At 52.9% G+C, this 19,769-nt stretch overlaps 1 protein-coding gene across 1 annotated transcript in view; it reads left to right on the top strand.

Annotated features, from left to right (window-relative positions):
• CSMD2 (CUB and Sushi multiple domains 2) overlaps positions 1-19,769 on the top strand; it is a 555,419-nt gene that overhangs the window by 163,243 nt on the left and 372,407 nt on the right. The window contains exon 4 of the mRNA XM_028512433.2: positions 14,993-15,187. Within this exon, the coding sequence (XP_028368234.1) occupies positions 14,993-15,187 (195 nt within the window). The remainder of the gene's footprint in view (positions 1-14,992; positions 15,188-19,769) is intronic.

Genomic DNA, 19,769 nt, shown 5'->3' with positions numbered 1-19,769 from the left:
TTGTTAAGAGGTGAAGCCGGGTTTTAACTGAGCCCAGCGAGCTCCGGAAATGGTGACTGCCTGCGTATCACCGGCCTCCGGGAGCCCAGGGCCCCAGGCTGCCTGCGAGCTCACCAACCCAGGTGTGGCTGCTTTGCCACCTGCATGAGGGACTTTTGAATGGAGAAGAGGACAGTAGAAAGCAGACTGAACCCCAGTGTTGCTATGTACAAAGCAGCCCTTTAGAAATGATGATGATGACGACAATGACAAAATGATGACACTGGCAGCTCCCACCAGTTCCCACACAAGGACCTGTGTGCGCTGAGCCCTTTGCACATAGTATTTTATCAGTCCTCACTGTCACCCCACAATGTAGGTACTTCCATTGTCCCCGGTCTACAGGTGAGAAGACGGAGGCTAGGCGACATTGAGAGACTGGTCCGCGGCCACCTGTCAGTAAGCAGGCTAAACTCTCCAAGCCTGGCCTGCTTGCCCCAGACGTCTTCCCAGTAATGGCCCAGGTTAAATGAGGGGGCTGATTAAAGGCATAGCTGTGGGGCTTCTCCGTTCTGCCTTTCGGGCCGACTTGAAGGGACACTAATTATTTCCTGGAATGAGCATCTTCTGCACAGGCCCCAGAACGCGCCACACTCAGCCTCCTGCGTGGCAGCCGCCACCGCCTTTGCTTGGCGACAAGCCACAACAAGGCTCGGCGCACTCCCGCCCCGCCCCACGCAGGCGGCACCTCGCAGGGGGAAAACAAGATAAAACAAAATCAAGCTGAGCTCCTAATTCACATTCCATCTCCGGCAGCTCCTTGATGATAAATAATTCTGGAATTGGAAATGAGGCGGGAGGGAGGGGGTGGCGGTCCGGGCAGCGTGGCCACGGATGGTTTCCACTGCGGCTGCTCCTCCTCTCCGGGGGCAGCCAGTGAGGCAGGGCCCCCCGGGGTGAGTGTGGGGGCGCCTCCTCCTCCTTTACTTGTGATCCTGGTAAAATGGGCATCACAAAGTTTACCATCTTAACCGTTTTAAGTGAGCATTTCCGAGACAGTGAGTACGTACATTCACGTTGTTGTGCAACCGCCAGCACCGCCCAGCTCCAGAACTTCATCATCCACGCAGGCTGAAAGTCTGTGCCCAGGAGGGACTATCCCCATTCATTCCTCCCTTCCCCGGCTCCCTCCACTGCCATCCGCTTCCTGTCTCGCTGATTTGACTGCTCCGGGTACCTCCTCAGTGGAATTGTACAGTGTTTATGTTTTTGTGTCTGACTTAGCACAGTGTCCTCAGGGTTCATCTGTGTTACAGCATGAGTCGGAATCACCTTCCTTTCCACAGGCGTTGTATGGATATGCGTGTTTCCTTTATCCACTCCTTCATCCTGACACTTGGGCTGCTTTCCCGCTTTGGTCACTGTGCGTGATCCTGCTAGGAAACTGACCTGTTTATTCTCTAGCCAGGCCTGACCATGACGGTGTACAGTCAGGGGACGTGGGTGGCTGGGTGACATCGGCATCTCCCACTGGTCCGCCACCCTGCCCAGTGCCCCCACATGCCCCTCACCTCATTTCACCACAGGTTTCCATAGCAACCCTGGGTCAGTCAGCTGTGAAAGGTCACGGATAGTGGTTTGAGTCCACACTGTGTCCCTTACCAGCTTGCTGACTTCCAGCGAGGTATTTCACATCCGTGGTCTCAGTTTCTTCACCTGCAGACCAGGATCCTGTGAGCACCACCTAAGGGGAGGGGTTGCAGGAGGTAATACAAGCCTACTTAGCATGATGGTTGGCACGGATTATCCAACTTGGCCCTCACAACTACCCCAAGAAGCAGTTACCCCCTTAGTTGGTATAAAGTTAGTATAACTCTATAAAGTTATGAGGAAACTGAGTCTCAGGGTGGTGAAGGGCTTGCTCGAGGCCCCTCACCCACAAGTGGTGATGCTGGGATTCTGAGGACAGGACTGGCACCCCTACCTAACCCCTTGTTCTGCCTCCGGTGTGTGGAAGATGCTTAGCATGGGGTCTGGTCCCCAGGAAGTGCCCAGCAAATGGGGACGAGTTCAGTGAATTTTGAGCATGGTGAGAGCCGGCTCTGGGGCTGATGAAATCCACCCGTCTCCCCCAGGGAGCAGAGTGGCTTTAACAGGCAAGTTCCTTGCTGGGCTTAGACAGTTTGAACTCGGGGCTGGGCTGACAGGTGTGCCGCGCTTGCAGGCACACTAGGAATGCACACCTGATTTTCGGATCTGTGAACCCTATCTTCCCCGGAAGAGGGTCCATGTGTTTTATCACTTCTCAAAAGGTCCCTGATCTCAAAATAATAAAGACGGACTTGGATTCTAAACCCATGGATCTCAGGAAGAGCCACAGGCTCTAAGGCCTATGAGCAACAGAGACGTGTTATACTAAAAGCTCAGAGAAGGGCAAGCTCCCGGATCAGGCAGGCTGCAGTCATCGCGAGACAAGACACAACAGCACAGGCCACTCAAGACCACAGGCCAGTCCCTGTTGCAAGGAACCCAGGAGGAGGGCCGGGTTAGGGCAAAGGCGGGAGTTCAGCTGGGCCATGCACGTTCATAAGACTCCCGCGTGGAGAACCCTGAAGGCAAAAAGACTTGGAGGAAGGTCTGAGCTGACTCTTTGGCTGCAGACGGATTTAAGAATCAGTAACACAGGATGAAAGCTGGAAAACAAGAACACGCGTGGGGGCTGCGTGATCTTGGGTGTGTGCCAGCCACCCTACCTGGAACACCCTCCCTTCTCTGCCAAGACTATACTGAATGCCTCTTCCAGGAAACTTCTTCAGATTATCCCTTCCCGTCATCCCCGAGGCCGTGTGCCACTGAGTGGTAGGCCAGGGCAGTGCAGGGCCGCTGAGGAGAAGGGTGGAGAGAGGACAGGGTCCTGGGCCACGGTGTCATCTGCGTTTTCCTAGTTACTCTGGGGATGGGTAGGACCGCTCATGAATTATTCTTATTAGATCCAGGGGAGGCCGTTCAGACTGGAAGCAGCAGGCTCCTGCCTGGCTCCGTGAAAGGGATGTGAGTCCATGTGATGCCACCTGCCTGGCAGACCGGGGGCGGCTCCCTGTGTTCCCGCCCCCTGGGGCCCATCAGCTCTCCCCAGCTACGGTTCCCAGCTTCTCTTTATTTACCTCTGTGCTGGCCTCCCCCACACTGTCCTGGCATCTTCTTCCAGGGAGCTCCAGGGACTTACATGTAATCACACCCCAACTTTATTGAGCATGTACTGTGTGCCAGGCACTGAGATGGGCGTTTTGCCCTGTTGATCTTTCTTAATCCTCTCATCAGCGCTCTGAGCTGGTTGGAGTCATTACCCCCATTTTATTGGCGAGGGAACAGGTGTGGGTAGGTGAAGCAGCTTGATAGTTAAGTAAGAGAGCTGGGATTTGAACCTGGGCCCTCTGTCTCCAGAGTCTTCTCACCTAACCAGTGTGCTGTGCTACGTGTTATATCAATATCATAGCGGCTAACCCACAGCCGGGAGAGGTGTGGGAGGAACTCGAGCCTAGGCCTGTGGGAAGCCAGAGCCGCTCTCCGAACTGTGGTGCTCCTCTGTGCCTCCCAGACCCCAATAGCCCTCAATGCCCACCTCCTAGATTATGAGCCAACAGTGGCTTGAAGCCCTCCCAGGGTCATATCTGCATCCCGGCCCCCTCCCCTGCATCCCCTGCTGGGTCTGGGAGGACACCAGCTTAAACACAGGTGCCAGGCAGGCCCTGTGAGTGTTTGGGATGGTGACGCTGGCTTCCAGGGGGTGCTCTGGTGGTAGAAGGAGCTATCTGTGAGGAAGGGTCAATGACCCATATGAGGACCGTTATTTTGATGCACAAACAAGTGTAGTTACTTGCACGTATGGACGACTGTGCCTGCTGTCACATATGTATGAATGCAAGAGCTTCTGGATTTGTCTGTTTTCGTATATGATGTGTGTGTGAGAATGTACGAGAGACAGAGGGCAAGCACACGCACGTGTCAACAAGAGTCTGTAAATGGGTGGACTCGTGCGCACTGGATGCGCATGCTGTGGGCAGCATGTGGAAACGTGTTGGTATGTATGCCTGTGGTATGCGTAAGAGACTGGGGGGTCCCCCAAGGACGGAGCCCCTCCAGGCCAGAGCCAGCTCCGTCTCCTGACTCTGGACCCTGGAGGACCTAGACAGATGCTTTCCAGCTGCACGGGGGCCTCCATGAAGCCTTGGACTTGGGGCCCCAGAGGTGAGTAAAACTGAATGGCAGGCAAGAGGCAGGACCCACCTTCCCTACTGTTCCTGATTCTCCAGCCGCAGAATGCTCACCGGGCACATCTTCGGCCGAGTTGGGGGAACCCGAGGGAAATGGAGCCTCAGAACCGGCGTCGCAGCCAGTGAGATAGGCTTCTGCCTCGCTGGCCTGTCCTGAGTCTCTGCACTGCGAGGCAGTAGCTAAGAGAAGAAGGTGCAAAGTCAGGCCAACAGGGTGTACACCCCAGCTCCCCCAGTTCCTAGTCGTGTGACTGTGCCCACTTAACCTCTCCGAGCCTCAGTTACCGTACTGTGAAATGGGGGTGGTGCCCACCTCACAGCGTTGCATGGCACGAGACAGGATTCTGTGTAAAGTCAGCCCCTACGAGTGGTCAGCAAGCAGGGGAGCTGATGGTGAAGAAGAAGGTGAGGAGCAGGGAGATTCAGAGATCCTACTCAGGTGCACTTTTTAATCGGCGTCTTTTGTAGTCACTGTATCCACCATCCTTTGCGGGAGGTACAAGAAAGAAAGGGCTGGTGCTGGCAGGAAACCTGGCTTCTCACCTACGCTCCAGGCCCTCTGTCTGATCCTGCTAGAGAGAGGGAGCCAAGGGGTCTGGAGCCTGTGGAATAGTGTGCTGCTTCCAGTGGGGTGCAGGTTAAACTGCCTGCTGCTTTAAGACAGGAGGAGGCTGTGAGGAATGCCGGGGCTTCCGGGCTCTGGACTGGGAGCCAGGTGGAGGAAATGGGGGCTCTGGGGCTCCACTGTCCACAGGGCTGCGGTTGGCAGGTGGGTGTCCCCACGGGCATCCCCAGTGGTGCCGGTGCTCAGAGGCAGCACTTCCCCACTCCCCAGCGGGATGTAAGGGACTCAGGCCCAGCCTTGGGGAGGGGGCTGCAAAGCCTGGGCTGGGTGCAGAGCAGCGCTGCCCCCCCAGGGAGAGGTTAAGGGGAAAGCAAGGTCAGTGATGGGACCTGGTGGGACAGCCCCAGCAAGGGACAGGAGGACTTCCCTTGTGGGCATTCCCCCTCAGGGTTACAAGTTCCAGCCTCAGCCAGGAAGCCCTGCAGAGCCAGGTGGGGGACTCTCCCTCTTCCCTGGCCAGGACTGTCTCCGGGTGCCTGGCTCCTGTCGGCAGCTGGGCAGGGCTGAGGACCAGACATGGCTGGTCCTGGCCACACACCTTCGGAAGCCCAGGCCCACCAGGCCAGGGGTCACTCTGCCCAGCCAAACCGGAAATGCACCTGCTGTAAAAGTTGTCAGGTGAAAAGAGAGAGCCAATGCCTTTGTCCTTCTGTGCCACGTGCTGCATTCACCAGAAAGTGCTATGCTACGTTTACTTATTTGGGGATCCCACTCCCCAAAGTTACTGACCAGCAGGGCTGGGAGACCGCAGGCCACCGCAGCCCCCAGAAAAAAACACGGGTTTGGATGTGCCAGAGGGGGCTGTGTTTGCAAAAACAATGCAAGCTAACCTGAAATGTTCTCTGTAAATGTCAGCCGTCATTGCTCTAGTTGTTTTACGATGATGATGATTAATAAGGAGAACAAAGCTACTCGGGTTTATCTTATCTTGGAATCTAGCAAGTCCCCAAGTGTGTTCCACAGAACAATTTGGAATTTAATAGTTATTTCTAAGGGGAGAAAGTGTAGCAGGGAGATCTCATAGTTAAATTTTTAGAGCTTCTGGATTAAGCCGAGTTAAATGGGTTTCTCTCCTGCAGAACCTCTCAGATAAAGTAACCTCCTGAGTATTGATTTCTTCAAGAGGAGGACATTTCTGCGGCGTTTTTCAAAATTACTTGACCCACTGAACATTTTCCTTGTGGAATTTATCTCTCAGCCAGTACTCTATGGACATGCTCTGGAAAACATTTCCAGGTTCCATTCTGCAGTCCCTCAGATTTCTCCCCCAAATGGGTGTTGAGCCATTCTAAGCTTAGCACTGACAGTGCCTGACAGTGTCTCTCCACTGGGCTCCATGCATCGCTCTGTCTACGCAAGTGGGAGAACCCCTGTGCTTGGTGGGGGGTGGGGGCAGGGAGGGCTGAGCAGGAGAGGTCAGCAGAGACTGCGCCATGGAGAGGGAGAGGCAAGCTGGTGCCGAAAACCTGCACCGTGCCCAGCTTTCCTTGGAGGGTGCCTGGAGGAGGGAGGTGGGAGGAGACAGCACAGTCCACCGCTCACCCCGGAGTCCCACCGTGACCTCCACAGGCCGTACCTGGGGGGCTCTGAGGCTTCCCTCTCTGAAGCCTCTCCCCTGCCTCAAGGTTGTGCTCCTTAAAGGCAGGGCCAGCTCTCCCCTCTTCTCCAGAGAAATCCCCAGTTTTTTCAGAAGTCATTGGCGAAGAGGAGATTGCTGTCTGGGGCAGGGTTGCCAAAATTGGCAGATTAGAATACAAAATGCCCACTTAAATTTAAATTTCAAATCACACATAATTTTTAGTGTAAGTATATCCCAAATATTGCATGGGATATAGTTATGCTAAAAAAAAATAGTATTTGTGCCCTGGCCAGCTGGCTCAGCTTGTTGGAGCGTCCTCCGTGTACTGAAGAGCTTGCAGGCTCCATCCCCAGTTGGGGCGCATGCGGAGGGTGTGCAGTCCATTGATGTTTCTCTCTCACATCTATGTGTCTCTCTCTCCAATCAATAAAAACATATCCTTGGGTGAGGACTAAAAAAAGTATTTGTGTTTCTCTGAAATTCAGATTTCACGGGCGACCTGTATTTTCCCTGACAACTCTATTCCGGGTCCTGGGATGTCAGTTAGCTTTTGGGTGTTGCTTCTAAACAACCACAGGTGGAAGGGAGGAGGCCAAGGGGCATTGTGGTTCTGAAGCATCAGGGAGAAGCCCGCACTGGCAGCCCCGGAGAGGCTCCTGCTGGTGGATGATGGAGGTGCGTGCAGCCCCAGCCAGTCAGGGTGGGGGAGAGGGGCTGACAAGGGGGCTGACTGGGTGTGGGCTGGGCGGGCTGTAGTCTGGCCAGGAGAGGGGCTGTGCAGGGGCCCGGAGCGCTGACTCCATGCTGGGCCAGCAGCGAAACAGACACAGACCTCGGATTGTGAGCAATCAAGGCTCCCACCTGATACAGGACACGGGCAGTGTGGTCAGGAGGCTTGGTGTTCCACCCCATCCCTGATCCCAACAGCGGTGTGACCCTGGGTTGGAGGTAGCTTTGCTGCGCCTTAGTCCCCATCCCTGCCCCACGCCAAGGGGACGGTCATGGTAGCTCTGTCAGGTGGATGAAACAGAGGAGTCCAGATGGTGTGCGGAGTGGGTGCCTGGATCATACTAAACATCCCAGAGGCGACTATTATTATCAGCACTACTAGCTGTGTGACTCTTCAAGTCTCTAAATTCATCTCTTGTTGGTAAAATGGGGTTCATACATACCAGCCTGGAGCGTGGCTACGAGGACTAAAGTAAATACCATTTTAATGGTAAAGTGTCAAGAGCGAACACACACGAGCCCTTCCCTGCAGCCAGCAGCCCCCCCCACCCCCCCTCCCCCCGCCCCAGGGCGAGGGCCCAGCAGTCCAGGAAGGGAAGCCTGGTTCTGATCTCAGCCCTCAGGCGCCAGCTGCCTGTCCGTCCCCTGCCCCTCCTCCCAGTCACCTTCGGTCCAGAGCCCTCCCCTGTGCCGCCCCCTCTCCCCACGGCCCCTTCCCACCCCTGACTCCCAGCGGAGACAATCTTTCTGTGTCGTGGGGACGTGGGAGTTTCCTGAGATCTAAGTCGCACACAGCGGCAAACATAGGACCACACACACACTAACTCGGAGCTGCCCAACCAGGGCCCACGGGCCGGCTGCCTGTTTGATAAGTGAACTTTTATCGGGACAGGTGTTGCCTTGAGCTGCTTTACCACGGCAGTTGAGTCACTGGAAAAGTTCAGTCCCTGGAACGGAGACCAAATGGCCCACGAGGCCAAAAGTGTTCAGCACCTGGTCTTTTTTTTACAGAGACGGTTTGCCGACCCTGCGCCAGTTAATTGCGTGCATATATTTCATTTAACACGTTCACACGGGGCACTCACTTCCTGCCAGGCTTTAAATCAAACACTAGATCGGTGAGAACACGGTGTCATGCCGGCCCCTGGGGGAGTGCAGAGATGAAAATAGACACCTGCACAAACAATTTCCAGCAGGCTCGGCTCCTGTGTGAGAGACAGGGTGTTACAGAGTAACGATGCGTGGATTGTGACGTCGTGTGACAAGAGCAGGAATGAAACGGCACGTGAAGCCCCGACAGGACTCCGTGAGTGGGGTCCCTGAAATCCAACATAAGACACGGGACTGTGAGAGACTGCAAAATCAAGGGAATGGCCAGAGTGAGCCCCTGTGTAGTTAATGCACTGGGAGTTCCAGGATTCTGGGGCCAAATTGTCAATCATGTTATTCCCAAATTTACATTCTTTCCGAACATGTTGTCGTGGGATTTTACAGTTCCTACAAGACACCAGGCGTGTCAAGGAGGGCTTCACAGAGACAGTGACAGTAAACTGTGGCCTCAAAGGATGAATAGGAGTCTGCCACGTGGAGGATTTGAGAGCGAAGCAAGGCGTGCCGGGGAGCCTGTGGTTTGGAACAGCAGTGGTGGCGGAGGAGGGAGGGGAGGCAAGAGACGAAACAGAACATGTCAGCAGGGTCAGATCACAGGCGACGGGCCATGCGAGCCTCTCATTTGATTGATCCTCATGGCATTGGGAAGGTTCTCAGGGTTTTCTTTTTCTTCCCTTTTGTCTTTATTCATCTTTCAAGTCATTATTTATTCTTGTATGAATCATGCAAAAGATCAAAGGGCCTGCTTTTGCGTGTGCCTTGGTGATAGGGAACCCATGTCTGGCATGTATGTGCCTGGCAGGTGAACAGGGCAGGGCCACAGTGATTTGTCATTCTGGAACCCTGGCTGTGGCATCAATGGGGCAATGCATGGGGCGGGGCAAGGCCAGCAGCAGGGATGTCAGAGTTGGGTGCAGAAGTCCAGGGGGGAGGTGAGCAGGGTCTTCAAATGAGAAGGAAGGATGGGATGAATGTGAATTATGGAGGACAGTCAAGTTCAAGGGAGAAGCTAGCCCTGCCCCCAGCAGTCAAAGCCTCTGCCACAAGAACACCCCTGGGAGAGTGAACAGTACACGGCCCCGAGAGATAAAACCAACCGAGCTAATGGAATGACTTATGTATGCTGGTTGCCGCAAGTTGCTCCCAGTGTCAGCTCTGCTTTGCAGTCACCTAGAGGACCCCAGGCTCACCCTCTGAAATTCTGATTCAGTAGGTTTGGGGACAGGGTCTAGGCATCGGTATCCTTATAAAACTCCCCATGTGACCCTGATGCAAAATTGCAAACATGAGCTGAGAGAAGAAGCTCACAGTGGAGGGCTTATGCCCCATGAAGGCAGGGAGAGGCCTGGCAGGACAGGACCTTGAGACTAGTGGGTGGCACACCGCAGCTGCAGCCCAAGTGCGTTTGTTTGATTGACAGGTGGGAGGAAATGTACAGGACCAGGCTAGATGTCTACTTGCCTGGTTGTCACCCTCAGTCATCCCCCCAGGGAGAATGAGTGTGAATCCCTTATGGGAGGTGTTTTAAGGTACACCAGTCACCACAGACTCTGTGTGCAATGGTCAGTGTGGCCTAGTGCCAGTGGAAAATGCATGGCCTGCAGGGACAGCTGTGGGAACCCAGCCTCACTGCCCGCCCCTAGGAGCTGTGCAGCCTTGGGTAAATGCCCCAACCTCTCTGGTGATCAATCACGCTTCTCTCAACAAGGCATAACAATGGCTCCTCTCTCAATGCGTTGTTGGGAGGATTAAATAAGATTATTAAGACACTTAATAAATTTTAATCAAGATACTTTTATACAGCCGGCACTGTTCTAGGAATTGGGACACAGAAGTGAACAAAATAGACCAAAAATATATCTGTTCTCATGGAGCTTCCATTGCAACGGGGTGAAAAAAGCCATAAACTAGTGAATGTATCAAAAATACATCAGATGCGAGGAGAGGAAGTGGAGACAGCAAGTATAGCCAATTCCTTGGGGATGGATGTTGATACAAAGCACTTGACACTGAGGACATGTAATGAATTATGTTTACAAGGTCAAATAGCTACAAGTCAGGGGCGGGTAAAGATTAAGGTAATGTGTGAGGCTGAAGTGCCTGTCACAGACCAGGTCCTCAGAACAGAGTGGTCTTTGTTCCTTTCTCCCATGACCATGCCCACTATCCCTCAATCACACGCATGCACATGCATGCACACACACCACCTACACATCTAGCACCATCTCCTCTTTCCACGTTCAGGGTTGTAGCAGACTAAATCCTTCTCCCCAAATCCTTCTTCCCAGCCATCCCACAACTTTGTATCAACTGTATGGCCAAGGAGATGAAACAAGTTACTTGATGGAGATAAGAAATCAAAACATATGGAGGGTGCTTGTCCAGAGAGCATAAATGGCTCTTCATTATAATATGGGAACTAAAGTCTCAAATTAAAAATAAAAGACAGGATGTAGCTTCTACCGCACTCCAACCACAGAGGAGCTTCATTGTCATACAATCACTGAGAATATTATGTTGATTGGCAAGAGCCTGGCTTTGTAGAAGGGACAAAATTCCCCACTGCTAATCTACAATGGAATTGTTCAATGTCAGGCACGGCTTTAATAATATTGTTCTGGGCTGCGTTGGATGTAAATATCCCACTCTTCATTTTGTAAGCAATCAAAGAAAAGTTTTAGAGATGGGAGAGCACGAACGGTTATAATATCTGTGCCAAGAAACACACGGGCAAAATCGAAAAATCAAAGAACGCTGTGCCTTAGAAAGGCTTCGCTTTGTGGCTTATCTCCCATCTCCTCTGTCTGTCCAGCAAGTCGTGCATCAGACACATTACAAAAGACCACACTTTAAATGTTGCCCTTGACATTATTAAAAACTACAGGATTGGCGGATCAAACCGAAGGGAAAAAAACAGACTGTTAAAACTGACTGTTATCTGGGCAGTCAGATAATCACCCTTCATCTTGCCGCAGCACCCAGAATGGAAAAGAAAGGAAAGGAACTCTTGCTTATGAAGCACCCACTATGCGCTGGGCACTTTGCCTCCTCAGAAGCAGCTTTGCATGCCAGTTAGGAGTGCCGGCTGACGGGGCCAGGAAGACCGAGACTGACAGACTAGCTCTTCCATTTTCCCGCTGTGTGGCCTCGGGCGAGTTGCGTCAGCTCTCTGTGCCTCAGCCTTTCCGTCTGTCAAATGAGGGCCACAGGGGTCTCACAGGATGGTTTGGAGGATTAAATAAAATAACCTTGTATCCCAGAGCCCAAAACATGCCAGGCACTCAATAGTGGATGTTATACATCTAACTTCATTCAGTCTTCATAGTAGGTGAATCTGTGTTCTCACCAAAATGAGCTGAAGTCCGGACCCCCAGGACCTATGGACATGACCATATTTGGAAATAGGGTTTTCCCAGGTGATGAAGTTATGATGAGGCGAATAGGGTGTGTCCTAATCCAATATGATCGGCGTCCTGATTAAAAGGTGAAATCAATACCAGAAGCTAAGAAGAGACAAGGAAGGGTTCCCCTGTAAGTTTCAGAGAGATCACGGCCCTACCAACACCTCCATCTCGGACTTCTAGCCTCCATAACTGTGACACAAGAAGTATCTGTTGTTTTATGTCAGTCTGTGGCACTTTGTTACAGCGGCCCCAGCAAACAAACACACCCCTGCCATTGCAATAAAGATACCCTCATTGTTAGATGAAGGATTGAAGCCCAGAGAGGTAAAGTTTGTGTCTCAAGATCACTCAGCTCGAGGTGGGCAAGCTGAGACTCAAACCCAGGCCGCTCTGAGCCCAGCGTCCACCCTCTCTCTGACCACCGTGTGGCCTCTCGGGAGCAGAGCTGAAGAAGAAAAGGGCAGTGGTGTTGGAAATGAGCTCCTGTTCCTCACACCCAAGGCCCGGTGGAGGCGCCAGGTTCGAGTGGTCTGATTATGAACAGTTCATTAAGTAAAGAGCAGCGAGTGTTTGAGAGTGACTCTTATAAAAAGAATCGACTTTTATTTATAGTGACGTTCCAGTCATTAATTTTGAAGGAAGAAAGCCCACAGCAGAAGCAGGTTCATTAAAGATTTGACATTAGTAATTTAATTAAATTGGGTCTTTGCGTCCCGTTGCGGAAAATGAAACGTTAGTTCTACACCAGTTCTTGGCCCGTTTCCACGGGTTGACTCCCTGCCCTCACCTTCACTTGCTTTCTTCTCCGACTGTTTACCTGACCCATCCCCTCCCACCCCCAGCGCTCACGCCACCGTCGCTGCCCCTGCTGCAAGCCAGCAGCACAGGATCATGGGCAATGCTGTGGAAGCCAACAGGAGGATTATGGGAAATGTCACGGACGCCAGCAGTGTGGGATTATGGGAAACACCAAGTTAGCCAGCAGCACAGGATCTTGGGTAATGCTGAGCAGGACAGCAGCATGGGATCATGGAAACATTAAGGAAGCCAGCAGCCAATCATGGGGCATGCCAAGGAAACCAGCAGAGTGGGATTATGGGAAATGATAAGCTGGGCTAATGGCTGATGGGGTAGATTCTTTGACCTGGGTCATCTCACTTGTCAGAGGTAGAGAATGGGCAAGCAAGAGCTCTTCCTTCCGTAAGATAACTCACAAAAACATAAGCCTCGAGGGCAGGGACCTGCTCTGTCTGTCACCACTATAGTCCCAGCTCCACACACAGTTGGCCCAAAATAAATTTTTGTTGCACGAAGGAATTCATGTATGGATGAGTAACCCTCCCAAATAGCTAATTAATGAACACAGAAATATGTCCCTACAAGGGTCTGGCACTGTGTTAGACTCCCAGGATGCACCCAGGGCCCAGCCCAGGCCCTTGCCCTCAGGCCCTATAGCCCAGGGAAATGGCATCTGCCATTTTTGAGCATCTGCTGTGTGCAGGGCAAACAGCAATCGGCAGCTTTGTCAACCACGATAGTGCTGCCCTCCTCTCAGCAGAGGAAGCTGGGGCTCAGGGAGGCCACGTGACTCGAGAGTGACAGCCCCTGGTTTTAGACACAGATCATGCTGGTTCCAAAGTCTGTCCTTTCTCTCTATACCAAGCTGCCTCCTGGAAGAAGATGAGAAGGCAGGTGGGGGGAAGCCTCCTTCCTGTGGGTTCTGAGACCATCCTGGCAGGTGGAGGGGTCCTGCCAGGGCGTTCCTGGCGACATGGGCAGGAAGAGGGCACTGCAAGAGCCTGGGAAGCTCTGAATCTGGGCCGGCCATCGCCACTGCATCTTTATGCCTCCTCATTGTCCCCCACCCCATGTCTCACTGCCAGTTCCCTGAGCTTCTAGTTTTATCTCTAGCCTGAAGGCCTTTGCACATTCCATTTCCTCTTCCTAGAGCAATTTTCATCCTAGTAATTCTTACAAATCTCTCAGGGTTCTGCACAGATGCCACCTCCCCCAGGAAACAATCTCTGGCCCGCCCACACGGGGTTTGGTCCCCTGCCTGGCCCCCATCTCATCATAACATGAAGCATACCTTTAATCTCGCTTCCACTGAACCAGGAGCGCGACTCCCTTATGTTGTGTTTACTGTATACCAGACTCTGTCCCATGCATTTCACATGCTTTAACTGATTTAATTCTCGAAACAACCCTATGAGGGAGGAAGGTACTATGGTGATCACTGTCTTACAAATGAGGAAATGGAGGCACAGAGGACTTGAGAGACTCGCTCAGGGCCACACAGGTGGTACGCCAGCAGGCAGGCATGCAAACCTAAGCACTGCGGCCCACGCATCTGTACTCCCTGCACCCTCTTCTCCAGCCTCAGTACGTCATCGCTGGGTAGATGCATAGAGAAGTATTTGGATGGGAGTCTGGATGTGGCTTAATACCTTGTCTTCACCCTTGGGGGACACCCTGGAATGGTGGGAGGTGTGACCTTCAGGGCACAGGCGGTTCCAACTCTGGGGAGAAAGGCAGAGGGTAGGGGGAGTTAGGTCAAGTTGAACAGCGACTCAGGCACAGAGGAGCTGCACGCTCCCTCCCTCCTGATTGGTGGGTCAGGATGCTCTCACACTCTCACGGAGTCTGTCTCGCCTGGATAATGAGAACACTCTGCAGCTGGTCGCGATGCCTCTGTCTCAGACCGCACACTGTATGTAGACTGTACTCTCCAGCTCCCCATTTTCTCCTTTAAACGGGTCAGTAGGACCGGAACTCCAAGACTTTTGTCTTCCCACCTCACTACCTATTCCAGCACTAACAACCCCTGCAACCCCCCCAAACCTACTGGGCCTAAGGGTCCCTCTGGCTGACAGGACACACAGGAAAGGAAGCACATTGGCTTTAATGAGCACCCACCTACTCCATGTCACGATCTGTGTCCCTTCCATGGCATTTATGAGAGTGTGGAGTCTGAAACCCAGGCAACCAAACCCAAGAGGTTAAAGTGATTTCCTTGGAGCACTTTGCGTGACGGGACAGATGTATTTCACATCCAGGGCTGTGCAGGAGAAAAGGCAGGAAGCCTGGACATTCCGTTATAAATCACAAGCGTGACTTCTCTTTAAAACGTGACCATTGAGAGTACTCAGGGAGGAGGCAGACTTGAGAGGGCCAACCCCTTCCCGAAGGTGAAAGGTCGGGGGGGCGGGGCATGTCCAGGGAGGTGCTGCTTGGAAGCAGAGTCAAGGGGTGAGCCCAGCTCACAGCTGCATGTGTCTTCCTCTCCTCACAGTGCTCCCGAGTCACACGTGTGGGAACCCTGGGCGGTTGCCCAATGGCGTCCAGCAGGGCTCAACCTTCAACCTGGGAGACAAGGTCCGCTACAGCTGCAACCCCGGCTTCTTCCTGGAGGGCCATGCCGTGCTCACCTGCCACGCTGGCTCCGAGAACAGTGCCACGTGGGACTTCCCCCTGCCCTCCTGCAGAGGTAGGTGACCAGACAGGGTCCTACAGGTGGGTGGCAATTAGGAGGGAATGCCGGAGCTTTCAGTGGGACCTAGTCTCCAGTGGGGAAGCTGCACCATCCACTCCAGCAAGGCATGGGGTACTCACTCTGGGGAGCCCATGCCTGGGGGTGACTGAGGGTCCTCAGGGTCCTCAAGTACCCAAGGGTCTTCTCAACCTCACTTGACCTTGTTCTTGGACGTGAACTCTCTCTGTCTCCTTCCCATACATCAGCAAACGTATTTTTAGTCAGTCTGCGCTCACCCTCTGCCCTCCAGCCTCAGAAGAACCATGGTCTCTCTCTCTGCTGCGGACCACCTCCTCTTGTGCGCGGTCTCTCTCCCAGCTGCTCCCCTACTGGCAGTTTCACTTTTCTCTTTCCTACAAACCCAACCTCTCTTCCAGTTTAATGGTGTCCTCCTCTCAGTCTGCAAAAATGCTCAGAACCTCTTTATGCCAATAGTCGTCCCCCCAACCCCCACGCCAAAGCCCACCTCCCTTCAGAGCTACATTGGTCTCAGCCACCAGCTAGGGCCACCAACTTGTCCTGGTTTCCCTGGGACATTCCCATTTTGAACTCTTAATGGTTCTTATGTGATGATAAAAATACCACACAATCACTTTTAAATGATCTTAGAAAATACAGGCCCTGGTCAGGTAGCTCAGCTGGTTAGAACATCGTTCTGATACACTAAGGTTGTGGGTTCAATCCCCAGTCAGTGCACATACAAGAGACAACCAGTGAGTGCATAAGTAAGTGGAACAACGAATTAATGTTTCTCTCTCTCCCTCTCTTTCTCCGCCTCTTCCTCTCTGTCTCTAAAAATCAATTAAAAATACAGAAAAGAAGAAACAAAATGTGCCTGTTTTAGCCATGATTTTCATGTATTTCCTTCCCATTTTCTTTTAGTACATATTGCATATAAGCATATATTATGAACAGGTACTTAATTAAGATTATAATGCATGTACACATCTTTAGCCACTTTTTGAAAACTGACAGCACACCACGGGGCTCCCCTGTAGCATCTGAAACGCCCAGCGTCTTGAAAGTTCCAACAGCCTCTGCTCCTTCCCTCCCACTCCCTGCTCTGCAGGCTGACCTCTGCCCCCAGAGTTCTGCATCTTGTTTCCAGCTCAGATGGAAATTATGTTGGCCCTTATACTCTTGGACCTCTCAACAGCCTTTGCAATATTGATCACTTTTTTCATCTTGAAATTCTCATCTTTAAATTCTGTGGATCCCAGAACACCCAGATACAGGTCTAGGAGGAAGACCATTGCAAGGAGATGAGAAAGGACTGAAAGAACAACTTAGGTGATTGAAAGGAGTAGCTCTCCTTGGGTTCAATTTCCACCTTTCTCTTAGAGGAAGACTCTCGGTCATCACTCCCACCACGTGCCCACACCCTTTTCACCTTTCGCTCCGGGGCTGGGAAATAGGTGGCGCATCCCTCTCTTCCCATTCTCCCCAGTTCCATAGCAGACAGAACTAATTGATTGCAGCACCTTTACTGCCCGAGTCCAGACACGGCTGTGGATTCCTTCCCCACAGGCAAGCCACAACCAGTCGATCTGAGTCGTCACTCCACTCCACGTTTGTTTAGCCTTCCTCAACCGATAGTCTGTCTCTGCCGCACTGGTCCTCGGTGAGCCCAAGAGAACTGGAGTCTCCTTTCTTGCCTTCCTAAGTCCCTTCCTCTTGGGCCCCGTTTCTCACGTGGGACACATCTCACTTCCTGTGGTTTGTATCGGGAATGACCAAATCAATTACGTGACTGATATCAGGAATGGCCACACCACTCAGGCCCCTGCACACAGGCGTGTGGCCCTGAGTGTCCTAACCATGGTTTGAGGCTGCTGCACCCACCCTTCTGTACAGCCTTTGTACCCACCCCCGCCCGGAGGAGGTCACAGTTTAACAGACTGGCCTTCCTTGAAGGAGGGGTGTCAGAGTTGTGACATGATAATAGCAAACATGATAGTAAATGAATACTTAAGTTGTGAAAAAAAACCAACAGTTCTCTTTCTTTTTACAACACTCTTAATACCACTGTTAATCAACACGGCAACTAAGAACGAATATAGCACAAGTATCAGGGCGAGCGTCAGAGGCAGAGGGGCTGCCGCCTGTCCGCGGAAGTGTGATTCCCATCAACACCCCACCACAGTGCGGTGCAAACCGCTGTCCCTCTCAGAATCTTCAGGAAGCTTTGCCAGCTTCAGTTTCCTCTCAGCCTGGAACTCGCCTGGCTTTCGCTTTGTCGACTTAGGTCAGGAACTTGGCCCATTTTTTTTACTGTACCCCCCTAAAAAAAAGCAAAACAAAAATAAAAACCAAACCAAACCACTGACAAAGGTGTGTGCCTGTAGCACAGCCTTCAGTGAAGGTTTGTGGCAGGGCAGGCGGCCGCCTCTCGGCACAGCACGTGGCTGAAAAAAATCTGGGCGACCGGGAGCCTCTTCATCTCTCGGTCCCTTCTATCCGGAAGCTTCTCCATGGCTTCTGTCTCATTGGGCTGTGGCTTTCCCTGGGGTGCGTGTGGCACCACCTCTTCTTCCTCCAGCCCCTCTACAAGGCTGCCTCCAACCTTCGCCCCGTTTGGGGACGTCTGGTGACTTGGGCACCGGGGCCCTGCCAGCCCTCGGCCCTGCCATCTCCTTACAAGGCTGACATCTCCCTTCCCCACCCAAACTATTTAGTACAGGGCGGTGTTTTCCTGCATGAAGAGGGCTTTCGCCTGAACTCTACTGGCTGTAGAAATACCCTTTTTGTTACCTCACTAGTAAAAGACAGTGACGAGGGCCACCTCTCAGAGGTCTTCACTCACCAGCTTGAAGCAGGGTGCAGTGTATGTGCGCCCAGGTGTGTGGGCCAGTGAGGACCAGCCTCTCCACAGCAGGACGGAGTGGGCCGGGATGACGCCCTTCCCCCTGACATTCACCTCACAACTGCAATCTGTGGGCCTGGGGCACCTTCTGGTGACATGACTTTCTCCCAGGTCTCTCCTGATTCTCTTTTGGCCTCTCAGACGACAGTGACTCTTCTCCTTAAATATGTCACCCCTCTATAAACATTTTGTAGCTCTTGGAATTTCTTAGCCACTGTATGGCTTCCAATTGTTGCTTGGAGGTAACTTTGACTTCTACCTCCAACCCCGGCCCCTGTCCTAAGCTCTAGGCCCATTCAGGGGTCAAATGCTACCGAATACCCCTTGGAGGGTGCCTCGAATGGGACGTGCCCCAAACCTGTTCATTGTGCTGCCTTCCTCAGCTCAGGGAAGAGCGTCACCACCCAGGGTAGTCTGGCCAGGCACCCCAGTGGCTCCTTACACTCCTCACCTTTGCATCCTGCGTCATCAGTCACCATGCCCTGGCGAGTCGTGCTCTGCACCTGCCCTCTCCTCCCCGCCTCTGCCATTATGCAGGGGGCCCTGGCTGGTGACGACCCAGGCCCTCTCACCCCTCACCTGTCTCACTGCAAAGTGTCTGTCATTGGGGAGCTGTCCTCCATTCCCCCACGCGATTCACCCCAACCCATCTCCAGTTGCTGGAGCGAACTTTCTAAGACTCAGATCTGACAGAGTCACTCGCTGCTTAGAATCCTGCCAGCAGGTCTTCATCACTGACAGGGTCAAGTTCACATTCCTTAGTGTGGAGCACAAGGCGCTTCCAGAAAGAGTCCCAAGCCAACCCCTCTGAGTCCTCTCCAAGTAGCTTCGGTTACAGCAGAGAATGCTCCCTCCTGAAGCACACCAGGGAAGCCAGCCAGCGAAGTCAAATCTTGCTTTCAGGAGGGCTTCGAGCACCAGAGACTCCTGGGTGCCCGAGGGGCCTGAGATGTGGCTCTCCCACTCCCTGAGCCCCCGGTGCCACCCCCCCACCCCTGTGCTTCACCCACTTACTCTAATTCACTAGAAGCCACAAGAATAGCCTGAGAAGCACCCTCAATACTGTCAGGGATTTTCTGAAAGTGATTTTGTAAACGGCCCTTCCTTAGGAGGCCGAGCTAAACAAGGGCAGCGGATGCTCGCCGTGGGCCGTGCTGTGCCAGGAGCTGCGGTCTTGCCAGAGTTAACGGGTTCGTACTCAGGAAGGATTAAAGCCTTTTTGGCCTCCCTTCCTCTCGTGTGGAACTCTCAAGGGCTGGCATCTATGAGTGGATAAACCTCATTCACTGGGCAGTCATCCGTAAATGTTTGCTGAATGAAGGGATGGCTGGATGGGTCTGATTCACCATCGGGACCGTGCAGGCATGCTGGCCGCAAAGGGAAATCACTGGCCTGGCTTCGCCCGCCTGCCCGGAGGCTCTGAGTGACACGAAGTCTTTGAGTTCCAAGCCTTCAGGAGCAGGCTGAAGGACTGTGCATAGAGGTGTACACAGGAAATGCCATGTGCCCAGCTGAAAGGTGGGCTTGGTCCAGGGACAGAGCTCAGAGGAAATTGAGATGAGCTGGGGCCAGGGGGCAGAGCAAGTGTGGAGCTGACCTCTGAGGAGGCCCATCCCGAGGCCCGTGGAGGCTTGGTCCAGCTGGCAGAGAGAAGGACACGGGGCCTGTGACCTC

The sequence above is a fragment of the Phyllostomus discolor genome, chromosome 5 (assembly GCF_004126475.2).
Source record: "Phyllostomus discolor isolate MPI-MPIP mPhyDis1 chromosome 5, mPhyDis1.pri.v3, whole genome shotgun sequence".
Lineage (NCBI taxonomy): Eukaryota > Metazoa > Chordata > Mammalia > Chiroptera > Phyllostomidae > Phyllostomus > Phyllostomus discolor.
Note: the sequence above shows the minus strand (reverse complement) of the source record. Positions and strands in the feature narration are given on the sequence as shown.